This window comes from Notolepis coatsorum (assembly GCF_963971535.1).
Source record: "Notolepis coatsorum genome assembly, chromosome: 9".
NCBI lineage: Eukaryota > Metazoa > Chordata > Actinopteri > Aulopiformes > Paralepididae > Notolepis > Notolepis coatsorum.
In genome coordinates, this window is record NC_140173.1 from 122935156 (window position 1) to 122953719 (window position 18564).

At 44.2% G+C, this 18564-nt stretch overlaps 1 protein-coding gene across 1 annotated transcript in view; it reads left to right on the plus strand.

Annotated features, from left to right (window-relative positions):
- col17a1b (collagen, type XVII, alpha 1b) overlaps window positions 1–18564 on the plus strand; it is an 83639-nt gene that overhangs the window by 15053 nt on the left and 50022 nt on the right. The window contains exons 13-24 of the mRNA XM_084321707.1: window positions 1–111; window positions 6357–6446; window positions 6558–6602; window positions 7164–7298; window positions 10347–11324; window positions 13057–13098; window positions 13949–13975; window positions 14106–14132; window positions 14262–14324; window positions 16115–16219; window positions 16356–16418; window positions 18206–18241. The exon at window positions 1–111 is cut by the window's left edge and continues 48 nt beyond it. Coding sequence (XP_084177833.1) covers window positions 1–111; window positions 6357–6446; window positions 6558–6602; window positions 7164–7298; window positions 10347–11324; window positions 13057–13098; window positions 13949–13975; window positions 14106–14132; window positions 14262–14324; window positions 16115–16219; window positions 16356–16418; window positions 18206–18241 — 1722 coding nt within the window. The remainder of the gene's footprint in view (window positions 112–6356; window positions 6447–6557; window positions 6603–7163; window positions 7299–10346; window positions 11325–13056; window positions 13099–13948; window positions 13976–14105; window positions 14133–14261; window positions 14325–16114; window positions 16220–16355; window positions 16419–18205; window positions 18242–18564) is intronic.

Genomic DNA, 18564 nt, shown 5'->3' on the forward strand with positions numbered 1-18564 from the left:
TGATGCTGGAGAAGGAAAACGTCCATGCCAAGAGAGACACAGAGGTGCTTATTCTGGCCAAAGACAGCGGCAAGCACTTCACCAGCAGAACCACCCTGGTGGGAGGAAGTGGTGAGTCAGCGCTCCGCTGCCCCCTCATGGACACGCAGCGTATTCCGTTCCAATGGGGCATGTAGACCTTTTCCATGTTTGTGCTGTGGTTTATGCTCATGGCCCTTGAAAATATCCAGTATGGACGAGTTTGCGGACGGTGTCCTGTATTTATTGGTTGACTTGTTTCTTTAGGAAAACAGAAGACTTTGATTTGTGGTAGTAAGTTCAAGTTCAAGTTCAACACACGTTATTGTCATTATAGGCGTACAACGATATTATGTATGGTATCTCTCAGAGACCAGCAGCAATAGAGTAAAAAAAGAAAAAGATAAAAACAAGATAAATAAACTAAACTAAATAACAATTACATATAAAAGGAAAATATGATGAGATAGCATCATCTATATCAAATAAATACACTTGTATGAGGCAATATAATATATATATAATATATAAGTATTGCACAACAAGTTTAGATAATTAAGGAGGGAGGACAGTTTGTGGAGGTTCTTAGTCGAGGCATCAATCTCATGGTGAAAGAATGAGGCTTTGGCAGTAGTAATGTTTTTGGAGAATGCTGACAAGAGGTCATGATAAGTAGGGATGTCACCAGTGAGGCGGATCTTTTTGCACTCCCTCTCTGCAGCTCTCAGGCTCTGTCTTTCTTCTCTAACTGCATCTGTCAGCCGCGGTCAATGGTCAAGCATTGGTGATGGAATAGAGCTTGGGAAGGAGGTTGAGAGGGCTGAAAGGAGGGTGGAGGTTTCTGTATCTGAAGGGAGAGCAGAGAAAGTCTCACTCAAGGGTAGAGATGACAGGATGTCAGAGGAGAGGGAGAAGGGGGACAGGGAGTGTAGGTTGCGTTGGAATGAGACAGTTTGAGTTGGAGTAGGTGGTTTGGGGTTTAGCATGAGAGTAGTACTGGGCTCTGTTAAGGAAGGACAGGACACACTCACTGAGAAACATTGCTTTATACTGAAAACTAGGGTAAGCCATTTTAAGTTTATTAGTGAATCTTAAAAGTGAGGAACCAGCTGACTTGATTAAAGGGGCGTGTTTAAAACGGCCATTTTGTTTAGTTAAGTGCCCCCATTAAGGGACTGTTTCCTGTTTACTAGTAGCATCTGATTTGCTGAGTGAGCCATTAAGAGCCTGCCCTGTTTAAAAGCAGAGGTCCACACTGTGTTGAAATCACTCTGTACTGGGCTCTGTTAAGGAAGGACAGGACACACTCACTGAGAAACATTGCTTTATACTGAAAACTAGGGTAAGCCATTTTAAGTTTATTAGTGAATCTTAAAAGTGAGGAACCAGCTGACTTGATTAAAGGGGCGTGTTTAAAACGGTCATTTTGTTTTGTTAAGTGCCCCCATTAAGGGCCAGGTGTTAAGACAGCACTAATTAGTGATAGTGATAGCGATTTAAAGGCTTGCTGGTGTAGCGTCAGCGAAGCGTCGAGAAACGAAGAGGGACAAAGAGGAGGAGTTTTCCTGGAGTTCTCCGCCGAGGGATCCACCGATCCACCCAGTGCTAAGTACACCATAATCCTATATTTCCCTCCCACACTGCTATCTCTCTACTTCCTCCCTGCCACTCTTGACAAGACAATGTGTCTCATACCTATATCCACAATCTGCTCCTCCAGAACTGACTCTACCCATCCACGCCAGTTTGCTAGCAACCCGGCTAATCTCTCCTACCCTCCTACAGCCACTAATACACCTGTCACAGTACGGGGAGGCTTATGGAATTGTCAATCAGCAGTCAAGAAAGCTGACTTCATTACTGCCTACGCCCATAGTCTAAATCTGCAGCTCCTGGCTCTAACTGAGACCTGGATAACCCCCAATAACTCATCAACACCTGCAGCATTATCTACAAACTATAACTTCACTCACACACCTCGACCTTCCAGACGGGGTGGAGGCACTGCCCTCATGACATCTCCTTCATGGGCTACAAACGTAACACCACTCCCAGAACTGTCACTCTCCTCTCTCGAATATCATGCAGTATCTGTCTCTAATCCTTTCAATCTCACCATTGTTACACTCTACCGCCCTCCAGGTACACTCGATCACTTCACAGATGAGCTGGACATGCTTCTTAGCTCCTTACCGGAAGATGGTACCCCTCTCCTTCTACTGGGCGACTTCAACCTGCCTGACTCATCTCAGTCAGTCATAGTAGTCTCCCTCCTACAATCGTTTGACCTGACTCCCACTGCCATGCCTCCCACCCACAAAGCAGGCAACTCCTTGGATCTCATATTTTCCCGTAACTCCAGCATCATTAACACCACGGTAACTCCCCTACATGTATCTGACCATTCCTTCATATCCTTCTCACTAACTCTCATGCTTAACCGAAAGGTCTTCACCCCAACTCAAACAGTCTCACTCAGACGCAACCTGCCCTCCCTATCCCCCTCCACCCTCTCCTCTGACATACTATCCGCTCTACCTTTGAGTGACACCTTCTCTGCTCTCTCCACAGAGATGGCAACCTCCACCCTCCTTTCAGCCCTTGCAACCTCCTTCGACAAGCTCTGTCCCCTCGTTGAGAAACCTGCCCGCCGTTCCCCACCCAGTCCATGGCTGACAGATCCAGTGAGAGAACAAAGACAGGTCCTGAGAGCAGCTGAAAGGAAGTATAGAAAGTCACGCCTCACTGCTGACATCGACACATATCACAACCTCTTGTTAACATTCTCCAAAACCATCACTAATGCCAAAGCTTCTTTCTTCCACCATAGGATCGAGGCCTCTGCCAAGAATCTTCGCAAACTGCATGCTACCATGTCCTCCCTCCTCACTCCCCCCCCACCCCCCCCTCCCTCATCTTTCTCTGCCGAAGACTTTGCGATCTTCTTTGAGGAAAAAGTGGAGAACATCCGCAGCTCCTTCTCCCAACCCCCACCCATTCCAAATGCTGAATCGAGAACCTCATCCTTCACTCTGTCATCTTTCTCTCCCATTACAGAAGCAGAGACCCTGACACTGGTAACGTCAAACCGTCCGACTACTTGCCAGCTGGACCAGCTACCCTCCCCACTCCTCCAGACCATAGCACCAGACATCCTCCCATTCCTAACTGCAACCATCAACTCCTCACTCAACTCGGGGGTGGTCCCCACCTCCCTAAAACAAGCCAGAGTCACGCCGCTCATAAAAAAACCAACCCTGAACCCTACCGTCATAGGCAACTACCCTCCTGTCTCTCTTCTCTCCTTCCTTTCTAAAACACTTGAACGTGCTGTATCCAACCAACTTACTGCTTATCTCTTACAGAATGACCTCCTAGACCCTAATCAGTCAGGCTTCAGGACTGGTCACTCCACAGAGACAGCCCTCATTGCGGTCACAGAGGCACTTCACTTAGCAAAAGCGAAAGGCCTCTCCTCTGTCCTGATTCTCCTAGATCTATCTGCAGCCTTCGACACAGTCAACCACCAGATCCTCCTTGCGGCCCTCGCAGGAATGGGAGTGGCTGGCTCTGCGCTGACATGGCTGTCATCATACCTCAATGACCGCTCCTACCAAGTGTCATGGAGAGGGACCCTGTCGGCCACCCGCCCCCTGCGGACGGGTGTCCCCCAGGGCTCGGTTTTAGGACCCCTTCTCTTCTCCCTCTACACTAAATCACTGGGTAACATTATCACGTCTCATGGCTTCTCCTACCATTGTTATGCCGACGATACTCAACTCTTCCTCTCCTTCCCTCCCTCAGATATCCACGTCTCTGAGCGGATCTCGGCCTGTCTGTCCGACATCTCAGCCTGGATGACGTCCAACCACCTCAAACTGAACCTAAGCAAAACAGAATTGCTCCACCTGCCGGCCAAATCCTCCCCCCTAACCGACCTTTCAATCACAGTCGAGAATACAGCTGTGACTGCGTCCCCGACCGCCAAGAACCTTGGTGTTGTCCTCGACGACCAGTTGAACTTCTCTGCTCACATCGCAGCGACGACCAGAACCTGCCGATTCCTCCTGAGCAACGTCAGAAGGATACGCCCCTTCCTGACAAAAGAAGCCACCCAACTCCTCGTCCAATCAACAGTCATCTCCCGCCTCGACTACTGCAATGCACTGCTCGCTGGCCTCCCGGCCACTGCCACTAAGCCTCTTCAACTCATTCAGAACGCAGCGGCCCGCCTGATCTCAAACCTACCGAAGTCGGCCCATGTCACCCCACTTCTTAGGGACCTGCACTGGCTCCCCATTGCTGCACGAATCCGCTTCAAGGCCCTCGACCTAGCATACCGTGCAGCAAAGGGAACCGCTCCCGCCTACCTCCGGTCAATGGTCTCTAACTACACACCCTCAAGACCCCTACGCTCTGCATCTTCTGGCCGCCTCAGACCTACTCCTATCCAAGCTCCGGGAGGGTCATCAAAGAGAAGTCGCCTATTCTCAGTCCTTGCCCCACAATGGTGGAATGAACTACCCACCCCAGTTAGGACAGCCGAATCACGTCCAATCTTTCGCCGTCGACTAAAGACGCACTTCTTCAACCATTATCTGAATTAAAAAAAAAAAAAAAAAAAATCTAACCCTAACTAACCGTACTGTCATGCACTTGTCCTAATAAACTAACCTACACTGTAGCACTCAACACTTTGATGAACATTGTTGCTCAGCTGATAGAGTTGTGCCCTTCCTGATGGCTTGTCGTACAGAACTTGTAAGTCGCTTTGGATAAAAGCGTCAGCTAAATGACTAAATGTAAATGTAAATGTAAATGTAAATGGAGGGGAGTTACAGTGGTGTTAATTATGCTGGAGTCATGGGAGACTATGAGGTCCAGGGAGCTGTGGGTGGGAGGCATGGCAGTGGTTTGTTTGAAGGATTGTAGGAGAGAGACCACTGTGGCAGACTTGAAGAGTCTGGTTGAAGTCACCCATTAGCACCAGGGGGTGCCGTCTGGGAAGGAGCTTAAAAGCACATCCAGCTCATCTGGAAAGTGAAAGAGAATAACAATGGTGAGAGACAGATACAGCATGATAGGGAATAACCTAACCCTGTACAGTAAGGTGCTAAAACTAATGTAAACAGTTGCCAATATACTGAATTTCATTTTTGTTTTTGTTTTGTTTGTTTAAATATTGCAGACCAGATGTTCAACTGGAACTATGATGTTGTCACCTAGCAGTGCTAGCACCCAAACAATGCCATTTGAAAAGGTCTAGAGCATATGAGCCACACGCATGCCTGTATGTCACAGCCTGTTTGACATGTGGAACGCCGTCCAACTTTCTGTGTAGGAGTGTGCATGTGAGCCTCCTAGATCATTCAGTTGGACGACGTTCCACTGTGAAACAACTGACCACTGATCATATTATTTTTCCTTAACATATTGAATGAATCATTTATTGTTCCCCAATTATTTTTGTCCCTTGAAAGAGTTGAACATCTTTTAATTTCATGGCGTCTGTGCAGCCTTGTTCATTATTCACTGTGTCCATGGAAACGGAGATGAATGCAGACATTAATGTATGATGAAAAGACATAGAACTATAGTCAGTTTACTTTTCTGATAACTACATCTCTGCATAACTTATAAATGTTCTGACAAGTTTAATCTTTATTAGCGATTCTCTGTATACACCCAATTCAATGTTCTAGCCACATCTTTCAAAATAATTTGGCCACGGCGGATGTCCTAATTTGGTACAGATTTCTTCTCTCTTGGGCAGAGGTGTTCAGCAGGCTGTGGTGTACAGGCATAGAGACAACGCTGCGTGGGAGTGTGTGCATTCAGTCTCCCAGCCTTTCTGGTTCAGAACAACTGCACTTGAAATGAATGTCGTCAATACAGGAGGCAGGCATACTTTACGTCATGATGGTCTATTAATGTAATTCATTGATTTAAAACAGTCCTTTTTACACCCAAAAGCAGGCCTGCCCCTGTGCATAAAATATGCCTGCCTCCTTGACGTCATTCATTTCAAGTAACTTTGCAACAAATGTAAAGTTCCACAGTGAGCAGGTGTGTAGGACAAGATGAATTGAAATGGTACATAATCATACCAGAGACCACAGACTCCAAGGAACCTTTAATTTCCAGGATGTATCAGCATGAACACAGTGTGCGGAAGGCTCTTTATCATAACAATTACCATCGATATTTCAACACGGAATGTGAATCATGCCACCGCCCGCAATCGCAACGGAGACACAATAATAACGCTGCGATTTAAATTAAAGGAATTTAATTCCACATTGTTGTTATTGAATGTGTTTTTTTGTCTGCTTCCACAGGGTCACTGTCTGGCGACTCCTTGAAGAAAGACAAGGTGTTTAGCTACAGCGAAACAACGCCGCTGAAGTGCGAGACTGCCAACACCTACTGTGAGGAACACCTAGACAATTCTCAAGCAACATAAACGTCTCGTCAATACTGAAAAGCTTCAAAGTAAATGACCACAATGCTAATTTGTATTGTAATATTTGTGTTGACAGATGGATCGTCTGGAGTACTAATGAAAGACAAAGCAACATATGCAGGTATTTGGCATTTGCTTACATGTGTGCTGAACATTGGGTCGTTATCATTAGGTTCTTGGCGGAAGAGATTCCCAGTCACAGCGCCATGACTAAGCGAATAGTTGATTTAACTGACCTATCTCAAAACCTGCCCTCTTTTCTTGATCCTCCAATCAAGGGAAGCAACAGTTGTGATTGGAGGATCAAGAAAAGAGGGTGAGGCTTGAGATAGGTCAGTTAAATCAACTATTTGCTTAGTCATCGATTCAATTAATTGATGGATCCTATCATGCAGAAGGACATCTGGTGCTAATTAAAAACCAGAGCATATTTGTGCTTTATATTAGCATATTTCTAGATTAATGGTCAATAACATAAAAAAAAAAACTACCTGACTGAAAAAAATCTTAATCGACTAGGAAGACAGCTAATGGGGATCCTAATAAAACATAAACATAGACATAATACCCTAATGACGAAAATAGTCAACTATTTGACTACGAAGGTGATGATGAATACCTTAGTGATGAAGGTTTCAACATTTGAGAGCATCATTAATTGCCTGTATGATCCGTCCGTCAGAGATCAGAGACGACTATGGGGGAGGAGCAGGCTGTTTCTGTTGTGCAGACTGGTGCTCCTGGTGGAAGTGGCTCCTTGGCCTGCTCCTGCTCTCCCTGCTCCTGCTGGGGCTGCTGTTCGGCCTCATTGCTCTGGGTGAGTCATACTGTACATACGACCACACTGGCCAAGAAACAAGGGATGGCAGCCAGCATCCTGTTCTCATGCCAGTGTGCAAGCACCACATGGTCCGCTGGTCTGAGTTAGATTGTTGGAACGCTAGAGAGGAAAAACCTAGTCTGAATTCCACAGGTGTCAGAGGAAAAGTAGTACAATTTGACAATCAAAGAGGGAAAACAAACCCACCCTCAAACATAATTGCCCTGTCTTTATTCTGATGATCTTGTATAGTTCAGCCAGTATTTGTGAATATGAACCTGTTTTTATTCTGATGATCTTGAATAGTTCAGTCAGTATTCAATATGAACCTGTCTTTATTCTGATGATCTTGAATAGTTCAGTCAGTATTTGTGAATATGAATCTGTTTTTATTCTGATTTGTGAATATGAACCTGTTTTTATTCCGATTTGTGAATATGAACCTGTTTTTATTCCGATGATCTTGAATAGTTCAGTCGGTACTGTATTTGTCAATATGAACCTGCCTTTATTCTGATGATCTTGAATAGTTCAGTCTGTATTTGTGAATATGAACCTGCCTTTATTCTGATTATCTTGAATAGTTCAGTCTGTATTTGTGAATATGAACCTGCCTTTATTCTGATTATCTTGAATAGTTCAGTCAGTATTCAATATGAACCTGCCTTTATTCTGATTATCTTGAATAGTTCAGTCAGTATTCAATATGAACCTGTCTTTATTCTGATGATCTTGAATAGTTCAGTCAGTATTTGAGAATATGAACCTGTCTTTATTCTGATGATCTTGAATACTTCAGTCAGTATTTGTGAATATGAACCTCTCTCCCCAAAGCTAGATCACAAACCAAATGGACAACCTATGTTACAAAAGAGACACTTTCCGTTACATGAAAATAAATAGAAAGTAAACTTGGAGCTTATGGAGCCAACTGAGTTTAATTTAATTGTAGTAGTAGTAGTTATCCGTATTCCTGGAAGAATCACCCTGGATACTGTCAAAAACCACAACGTTGGTGCAGAGTACTATCACAGCCTACAGAGCTGGTGTTCTACTCACTGTGAACAGAGACTCTCCAGAAATGGTTGCCTGATGACATCACAGGCTAGAGAGTGCTGGTTCTCTTTACTGTATTTCCATTGGCTTCCATGTGCACAGATCTACAACTAAACTGATCACAGGATATCATTTTGTAATCTCTGTTTCGGAGAGGATTTTCACTTTGATTTCATCCACATCAAAACCATTTGAGTCTATGAAAATCCACAGGTCATTAACACTTTGTAAGCCACTCACGGCTTTTCTCTGGTTTACCCCCCCCGACCGTTGAATGCCACGTCACGAGTATTCTCGGGTTTTTTAATTTTTTTTATTATTATTATTAGCGTTCTGAAATCATATTGCATCAAGCGAGCCTACCGTTGGAGATCCAGGCACCGCCGGCGCTCAGATGTGAAAAGAGCGCCCCCTATCGTCTCCCAGATGGTAAATCACCCTTTTGGATTGGACTCAATGAAAGTGAATGGGAGAACGGATTTCTGACTCCACATTTTACTTCTCACTGATGTAACCGGGGTCTACCAGAGTTCATTCTGGAGCCTTGGTGCCACGGCGAATATGTGTTCTACTGTACACACGGTGGATCAATACAATTATCGATTTTTTTGAATGGCGATCGGAAATTGGAATAAACCATTTGGATACCATCTGACCTCAGGTAAGGAATCTATGTTATCAGTCTTAGGATAATCAGACTCGTTTTTACAGATATATAAGCGTTTCTCCTATATGTGATATAGCTGTTTTGACTGTAAAAGCCATCAGGAAATAAGAGCAGCGATTATCAGCGCGCGGCACGAGCGTGCGTGCGCACACATATACTATCGATCATCTAGCGTTTATTTGAAAACGATTCATAAATAGGCAGACAAATAACAACGTTCTGGAATATTCCAGTAAAAGACGATTATCATAGAATGTGTTGTTTTTTCCGCGAAAACGAGTGATTTTCAAAATGCTATGAAACTGAAATGAAGCGATAAAAATACAATCTGCTTTGACAATGTTGACTGGAAAATGAGTCTTTGATAAGCGACGGGCAGATTAGACACATAGCCATAATTTAAAACATAGATTAGGCGATATTAACGTTAACATTGAAGCGGATTGTGGCATTCAAGGGGGTAAAAAGGAAAACACGGCTGGCAATCAAAGTGTTAATGACTGGTAAACAACACAGAGAAATGCAATATTTTACTACACACTGTCGTCCGTTTCAACCCAAGACATAACACAGCACATACCAAAATGCAAAACACAAAATCCCCTGCTATATTAAAGTGTTCATTTGTGTGATGTAGGGGGAAGTTTCACACATTCAAACCAGCCCACATAGAGGGAAAATAGGCCCATCTGGGAATGTCTTGAGGAGCAGATAATCTTCAGAGTCTTGCTACAAAGTAAATGATTAGAGCCCACGTCAATAATACAACCACTTTATGAATTACTATGGAAGTACGCTTGGTTCACTTTTCTTTTAACCTAGGCCCTATTTAAACATGGTCTGACATGATGTTGACTAATACAGGCCATAATTTCATGATTGCTTTAGTATTGAGAAACTTGGCCCTGTGCTGCCTACTCTCGCCAGTCTCCAATCAAATGGGGCAAGGGTTTCACCCCTCAAAAACCATCATACGTGTTCTTTTCCAAAATAGGAAGGCCACAGTTTAATCAGATGTGTCTTCATATGTTCCATTGAGGAAATGGTTGCAAACCGTACATTATATCAAACATGAATGAGTTTCATAGGCTTTGCACTATTCAACAAGATCTAATCTAAGTTGCCAGTTACACACATAACTGGATTCGAAACTCATTACAACTATTCATACAACGTGCAGTTTGCAACCATTGTGTGCTCCGGTAATTTACTTCGGACTAAGACTCTCTGGAGTTTGTCCTCTCCTCTGTGTTTACATGGGTGCGTGTACTTGTACATCTTAATAATAACCACCAGAATGTTCTCTTACTATCCCTCCTCAGCTGAGGACGTGAGGAAGCTGAAGACTCGAGTGTCTGCCCTGGAGTCTGAGGCCTCTGTCCTTTCCGCCCGTACCAGTCGCCTGTACGGTGGGGGCGCGGGCCACACTGACAACACCCTGAACCTGAATGCAGGGGCAGGCACCGGCACTCACATTGGCACCGGCACCCACATCGGCACCGGCACTGGCACCCGTATCGGAATCGGCACTGGCACCGGCACCAACCTTGGTAATGATGTTGGCACTGGCACCGGCACCCACCTCGGCACCGGTGTTGCCACTGGCACTGGCACCCACTTCGGTACCGGTGTTGGCACTGGCACTGGCACCCACTTCGGTACCGGTGTTGGCACTGGCACTGGCGCTGGCACCCACATCGGCGTTGGCACTGGCACCCACATTGGCGTTGGCGCTGGCACCCACATCGGCGGTGGGACCGGCACCCACATTGGCGGCGGCACTGGCACCCACATTGGCGTTGGCACTGGCACCCACATAGGCGGCGGCACTGGCACCTACATCGGTGGCGGCACTGGCACTGGTGTTGGAACTGGCACCCATCTCGGTACTGGTGTTGGTACCGGGACTGCCACTGGCACCCACATTGGCGTTGGCACTGGCACCGTCCTCAGTACTGACTTTGGTGCTGGTGGTGGTGCTGGTGGTGGTGCTGGTGGTTTTGGTGCTGGTGGTGGTGCTGGTGGTTTTGGTGCTGGTGGTGGTGCTAGTGGTGGTGCTGGTGGTTTTGGTGCTGGTGGTGGTGGTGGTGGTGGTGCTGGTGGTGCTGGTGGTGCTAGTGGTGGTGCTGGTGGTGGTGCTGGTGGTTTTGGTGCTGGTGGTGGTGGTGCTGGTGGTTTTGGTGCTGGTGGTGGTGGTGCTGGTGGTTTTGGTGCTGGTGGTGTTGCTGTGGACAGTATTGCCCTCCAGAGGAACATCCAGCAACTGATGAGAGTTGAAATGCAGTCGCAGTCATTCAGAGGTGATCACACACACACACACACACACACACACACACACACACACACACACACACACACACACACACACACACACACACACACACACACACACACACACACATGCACACACACACACACACACACACACACACACACACGCACGCACACACACGCACACACGTACACAAGCCATGAGATACTTCTCCTACAATCCACCAGAGGGCAGTGGTTGATATATTTAAAGTTTGAGGGTGTTCATAAATTATTTCATTGGCCAATTGAGATGTGTGTGTATTATGCTAACAGTGTAAACAGGCTGACCAGCCAACAACACTCACTCTTTGGGAGGGTTCAGGTCCTCCGCCTTGGTCTCAAAGAACCGCAGAACCTCTTCATTCTGGGAGATGTGGGAGGGGAGCTTCATCAGAGCCTGTGAAGAGACGGGAGGGACGGGAGGCACAGGAGGGACGGGAGAGACGGGAGGGATGAGCGGGATGGGAGGGATGGGAAGGATGGGAGAGACGGGAGGCACGGGAGGGACAGGAGGGACGGAAGGGGCGGGAGGGACGGGAGGGACGGGAGGGACGGAATTGGGTGATTCAGTTTATTTCCAGGCACACAATGACTTTTCTGACACACAAATGAGCACATATCCAAAATATTGCACAGTTTGGTGTGAACTGTTTGCTGCGATAAGTAAACTGTGTTTCCAGGCACTGTGTACAATTAGTCAGATGGGAGGATGAAGGGGAAGGAAGAGGGTGCTGGAGCCCAGAGAGAGAGAGAGAGAAGACGAAGGAAAACAGATGGAGGGCAATAGAGTAGTAGAACAACCGCTCTGTCACAATCGCAAAAAAGTCCACTCACAAAATCCTTGTTGTGTAAAATCTACTCTCTTTATGAGACAAATTGGGTGTAACTTTTCTCACATGGAGATGAATCTCCCCCGGCCTTGAGGCTGCGTTTCTCAACATTCGACATGAGGTGCTTAACGCTTGCTTGCCACACTTGGCAGCCCGCCTGGCTCACATTCCCATCTCTGACCTAATGAGTATAATGACGTCAGGTGCAGCCAGCTGGACTCGCTCCCACACCTTGTGTCTCTCTGATTCACTCTTGTTCCGCAGATGCTGCTTGAATCCATTCTTAAAATATCTATCTTTTTTTTGTGGACGTGTGAAGATTTTCACTGAATGTTATTTCACCTCCTGCCCTGCAGGTGTCTCTAGTTTTGTCTTGCGCTGAGTTTCTGATGCACTACTATGTAACTCAGTCGACCAAATGACATATTTTTGCCCCCTGAAACCAGCGCCATTAAGCCTAATTTAATTGAAATTTAATCAAATCTAAATCAAATGGAATTTGGGACATTGTGGATCAAATACCGATACCCAGCCCTAGCACGCAAGCACACACCCCAGCACACACACACACACACACACACACACACACACACACACACACACACACACACACACACACACACACACACACACACACACACACACACATGCGCTCCAAAACATTCCAAAGAGGTCTGGGTGCAGACCCATGAGCATCCCAGAGAATAATCTTTATTAATAATCGTAATAATCTTTATGCACAGCAACAGTCAACGTGTTTCAGCACTTACTGGTAGCCTTCATCAATGTACTGTATGTATGACTGAAATGCCTTCCTTGTTCTAATCTCCATGATATCTTGTCCATGTTCACTGAACTGGTGTTGTCTGTGCTTTCATGCCTCTTCCAGCTCTGCTAGTGTCCTCAGTGAGAGGGGAGCCTGGACCTAAAGGTTAGATCTCCACTGAAAGATTTAGCATCCCATAAGAAAATTAACTATAGTAAAACCTGGGGGGGGGGGCAGGTGGCGCACGGAGATTACGTTCGTCACCAACACCGGGAGACACTAGGATTCGCCTGTTCGAATCCAGCTCCCGGCGTTGCTATCAGCTTGGCTGGCCTCTCACACTGATACAATTGGCTGTATCAGGGGGTGGGAAAGCTGAAGGGTGGGTCCTGGGCGTTGTGGACATCGACCCCTACAGTTCGGTCGGGGCGCCTGCTCAGCGAGGGTTGGAACTGAGGAGAGATAGTGTGGCCTCCCACACGCTACACTCTCCCCGGTGAGAACCTGCGCGGCCAGGTTGGCCTGCCCCAGGCTGCACGTGACACGTGAAAGCATGTGACAGTCTCCGGTCTCCCGGACCAACAGTAGGGGAAAGTACGCAACAACCAGGAAGGGTGGGATGGGAGAAAAATCGGGAAAAAGGAGGGGAAGAAAGATAATAAAAAAAAAAAAAAAAAAACTATAGTAAAACCTATAGAATTCCTACACCTTTTTCCCCACACACATTATAGATGTATCATATAAATACTGTAGTGATTCACCATATTATTTCTGTAGTGGAATATTATAGATATGTATGCTGAATCACTATAGTGTTCCTATGGTTTTACTATCCTATATTCTATTCTATAGTGATTTCTATAGTTTGGTATGTGTGAGAAAAACAACAACACAGGGATACTATAGTTGTATTATAAATTATAATACATTTTCGCAATTTCTTCCATTAACTCATAAACTCTGTATATTCCCTATTTTTCTGTTTTGAAAATCGTGTGATCTGGTCATTCCTCAGGGGATCCAGGGAGTCCTGGATTGAAAGGTTAGTGTGAGAGAGAAATGATTACTCTAAATAAATATTCTAAAACCATTTTCAGATTTAGTTTGTCTTATTAGTTAGTGTTCTGCTGAGTAATATTATTAATCAATGTAATGTTTCATCCGTGCCACAGGTGATAGTGGCTTCCCTGGACTTCCAGGTAAGGATACGATAACTGTCTCTTGATATTAACCATTTATCTTCACTATTATTTACTGGTATCAAGTCATTCTAGTGTCTCTGTGGGCTGCAATGTCAGTTTTCTAATACTGCTCACCTTTGTTGCCAGGTGCTCCAGGGGCCATGGGCCACGCAGGCCCTGAGGGACCCAAGGGTCAGAAAGGAACTGCAGGTACAGCAATCTATTGACCGTATTCAGACAGCGACCATTTTGCTCTCATGTCACGCTCAGGTTGGGTTCCTGTTAAGCTCACAAATTGGGGGACCCTGCTGTTCTCGTCATAAATCGACCAATACAGACCGTATTAATTAATGTTGTGTTTCTTTTTCAAATGTAGCCACGAGTAAAGACCCTAACCCTATCAAAACAGCAGTCAAAGTGTATATTTTCAGCATGCGAGGCAATGACTAAATCCAGATTTAACACTGCCATTGGAAAGAGGAGATTTGGCCCTATCCATAGATGTATGGTAATAATAATAATATGGCCATAATAAGGTCATTTATAGGCCTGATATTCTATATTCTATATTAAAATGCATTATTATTCAAATTGCATGTGCAAAATGCAGTACTGTATCTACAAAAACCACTGTAAATCATCTCCACTTTAATTATTATATTATAATATTATATTATTATATATTATAAATTAATTTGCTTAGATTCTTTGGACACTTGATCTCAAGAAGGTGCTGAATGAGCTCAGTGAGCGAAATCTGATCACCCGCAATGTTAGCATGGTGTTCATTCACTGTCAAAGATGCAGAGAAACATTATAATTTATATTCTCCTTTGTTTCATTATTATTTACTCAAGCATAGTAACAGACACAATATTTCTGACACTGGGGATACATTCCCTGAGGTCCATAGATGTTCCTAGATACCAAGAACATGCAAATTGACCTTGTAGAAGTGGAGCAATCTTCCATTTACTTGGGCATGTACTTTTAGGCGGATTTTCTGAAAATTAGGGCTGCAGCTTAACAGGCGAATATTGTACATTTGCATTTAACACTTTGAGCGCCACGCCGGGTTTTCCTTTTTACCGGCTGAATGCCACCATCGGCGCCAATGTTAACATTAATATCGCCTAATCTATGTTTTAAATTATGGCTATGTGTCTAATCTGCCCATCGCATTATCAAAGACTATTTTCCAGTCAGTGCTGTCAAGGCAGATTGTTTTTTTATCGTGGCATTTCCGTTTCAGAGCATTTAGAAAAGCACCCGTATTCAGATAAAAAACAGCCCATTCTGGAGCATTCTATGAAAATCGCCTTTTACTGGAATATTCCACAACGTTGATATTCGTCTGCCTTTTTATGAATCGTTTTCAAATAAATCGTTTTTCCACAATGATCGCCGGCGCCGCTCGGCTATACTCGGGTAGGCTCGGGTGATGCAATATGATTTCAGATCGCTAAAAATCTCGTGAGTGGCTTTCAACCACCTATAAAAAAACACGAGTTATCTCGTGAGTGGCACGGAAAGTGTTAAGTGGCTTCCCATACTATAATTTTTTATTGTGGGGAAATTAACGCCAGCCACCAGTTACCAATACATGGCCATTTTGGCTTTGGCTGGTGAGTTTGTCTACTTTTTCTACTTTACTAAACAGTGTGGCAGACAGTCAACCGCTTTTTAGAGGTTCTATTCTACTTAACAGTCTTGCTGGTAAAATAACAAAAGTGAGTATTTTATAAATACACTGGTTACTATGACCTTTGGATAAAACAAACAAACAAACAAACAAACAAACAAATAAATAACAAGGACAATGCATTTTTACACCAAATAGGAAAGTAATAAATATATACTATAAACCAATAACTAATAAACAAATAAATATACATAAATAAATAAACATTATATGCATTTGTTTCCTACTCTGGATATAAGTACATAGTCTTGGCCATTGATTTGATCTGTGTGTAACTGTATACTGTATGTCTGACCAGGTGAGCATGGTTTGGAGGGGCCTCCGGGCCTCAGGGGTCGTGAGGGCCCAGCAGGGCCCAGAGGAGAACCAGGACTTTCAGGCTTTGCAGAGAAAGGGGACAAAGGTACCATCACTTACATTCACTGCCTTAACAAAACATCACTAGTTACTGATGATCCTAATCACTAACTATGGGTCATAAAACGCATAAAAGGCTCATAGAGCTGAGTCCAGAATGTATTTTGTGTTTGTTTCTCCAGGTAATTCTGGGGAGCCCGGGTCTCCTGGTATTGTGGGACCTGTCGGCCCAGCTGGGCCCAAAGGTGAGATCATTATAATAGAGGATAGATTTTAATCCTATAAAAATATGAAACGTCTTTCATCTGCCTCCATGTGAATGAAAGATTAGAAGATGCATTCGCATTTGTCCATCCTTGTAGAGGGCGATAGCCCTCATTGTCTCAACTCTCTAAAACTGACTGTCCCACCGGAAAAACTTTACTGACATTACTGTTTTCTCGGAGGCTGTAGTCAGTGTAGTGGGCAAGAAGATAGAAGTCTCACCTGAGAGTAGAGATCTTGAGGATCTCTAACGTACCAAGACAGGGATGGAATTTTGCTCCAAAGTTAACAGGAGAATATGTCATTCACAATGGAGTCCCTTGACCTTTAACCTCAATATAATATCTGAACGAAACTGGGTTAATTGGAACCACAAGGAGTCTCACCTTTATAAACATGTCATGTCAGAGTTATGGTAGTTCCATGCAGTTCAGGGTGAAGTCTTGGAGTTTTTTGTTGTTGTTGCTTGCCCCACTGTACTAAACTGACCTCACTCTCCAAGTAACACTGTATGGTTTACTGTGCATTCTTCAAAAACTCAATTGGATCTGGGGGTCATACAGTTTGGCGAATCAATCAATCAATCAATCAATCAATCAATCAATCAATCAATCAATCAATCAATCAATCAATCAATCAATCAATCAATAAACAATCTACATAATACATAATGATACATCAGTAGTATATCACAGTGGGGCAACACATTTCAAAGGTAGTCATGATTGAACGAGCTGTTGAGTTCATATTTTTAGTTTTGTCAGAATACTGCCACCATGAGGCCAAATGGCTCATACCCTGGCAGGCCTCCTTGCTCACATGACAAACCTATTTGGAAAATTCTGTTGGATCTGCCAGTCATACGGTTTCTGGGCTATAAAACCTAGATGACACTTTTAAATATGTTTGTCCAACTAGAGCTAGGAGGAGGCCTGTGGAACTCTGTTGCCTCACAGTGCAACTATTCTCACTGAACTGAACATGTGAATTACTCCTCAATGGCTTGTTGGATCATGAGGAAATGGGGGCTTTGGGGGTATCCCCATTGCTGTTGGCCAGGGACAGCATGAGTCTAGTTACCTATTGTGCCCTCTAGGAAGACCACTGCCTCATGATACTTTACATCCAGAAACAAGAGCTTTGGACCAATAAGAAAGTGTATCATTTGTATTGATACATTTAAAGAAATAACGAATCAATCACTGAAAGGGCAATTTGTTATGCATCTATAGATCTAGAAATGTCAAATGTTATTGATACCAAATCACAATATGCTCATTTCATATGTGTTATATAATGTCTTGAGGTTTTTTTAGAGTGACTTCCTTCCTTCATTTTGGAGTGGACAAAATGACTACAAATATATCACATTTTGTGCAACTAATTGCATCAATGCAAAACGTGCTAATTATTACACATAATTGAGCTTGGTAATGGCCATCTTAGGTTTCCCACATAATGTCTCAAGCTTTCAACATTAGAATAGGCACAATTCAAACACATTGGTTATTAGACAAATAAGTTATTGTTCATCTCATCATCTGATCTCACAGTTAACAGTGTTCATCTCTTAACCCCCCCCCCACGCACACACACACACAGTATTTATACATACATTTGTATTATTGCCAATATTGATTTTTACGTTACTACTGGGTGATTTACTTTTTTATTTAAATGTATTTGGTGTAAAAGGCTTTGAGACTGTCGTATGAATATGATAGAAGGCAGCGAGTCTTGGTCTTCTAATAACTCTTGTGTATTTCAGGCCCAGCTGGAACTCATGGACTCTCTGGAGCACCAGGTCAGTTTCTCTGTGTCCTGTTGGTTTAGAACAACAACCCATTAGAGGTACTTACCAATGATGTCGTTCGCTAGAGTCCTTTCTCCGCACAATCCATGCTCTTCTTCATACTGGATAACTGCACATCCGGCTAGTAAACCACGAAACCAATGTAAAGTAATGGGGCCATGCTCCAGTCTGTACAAGCCCTTGAATTAAACACTGAAACCTACTTTGGGTGCAGTGTGGAGTAGGACAATGGGTCTCATTCCCCAAAATTTTCCAAAGAGTTCTCTTGGAAGACTTATCTTGGAACCGACTGAGACAGAATTCATGACAAGTTC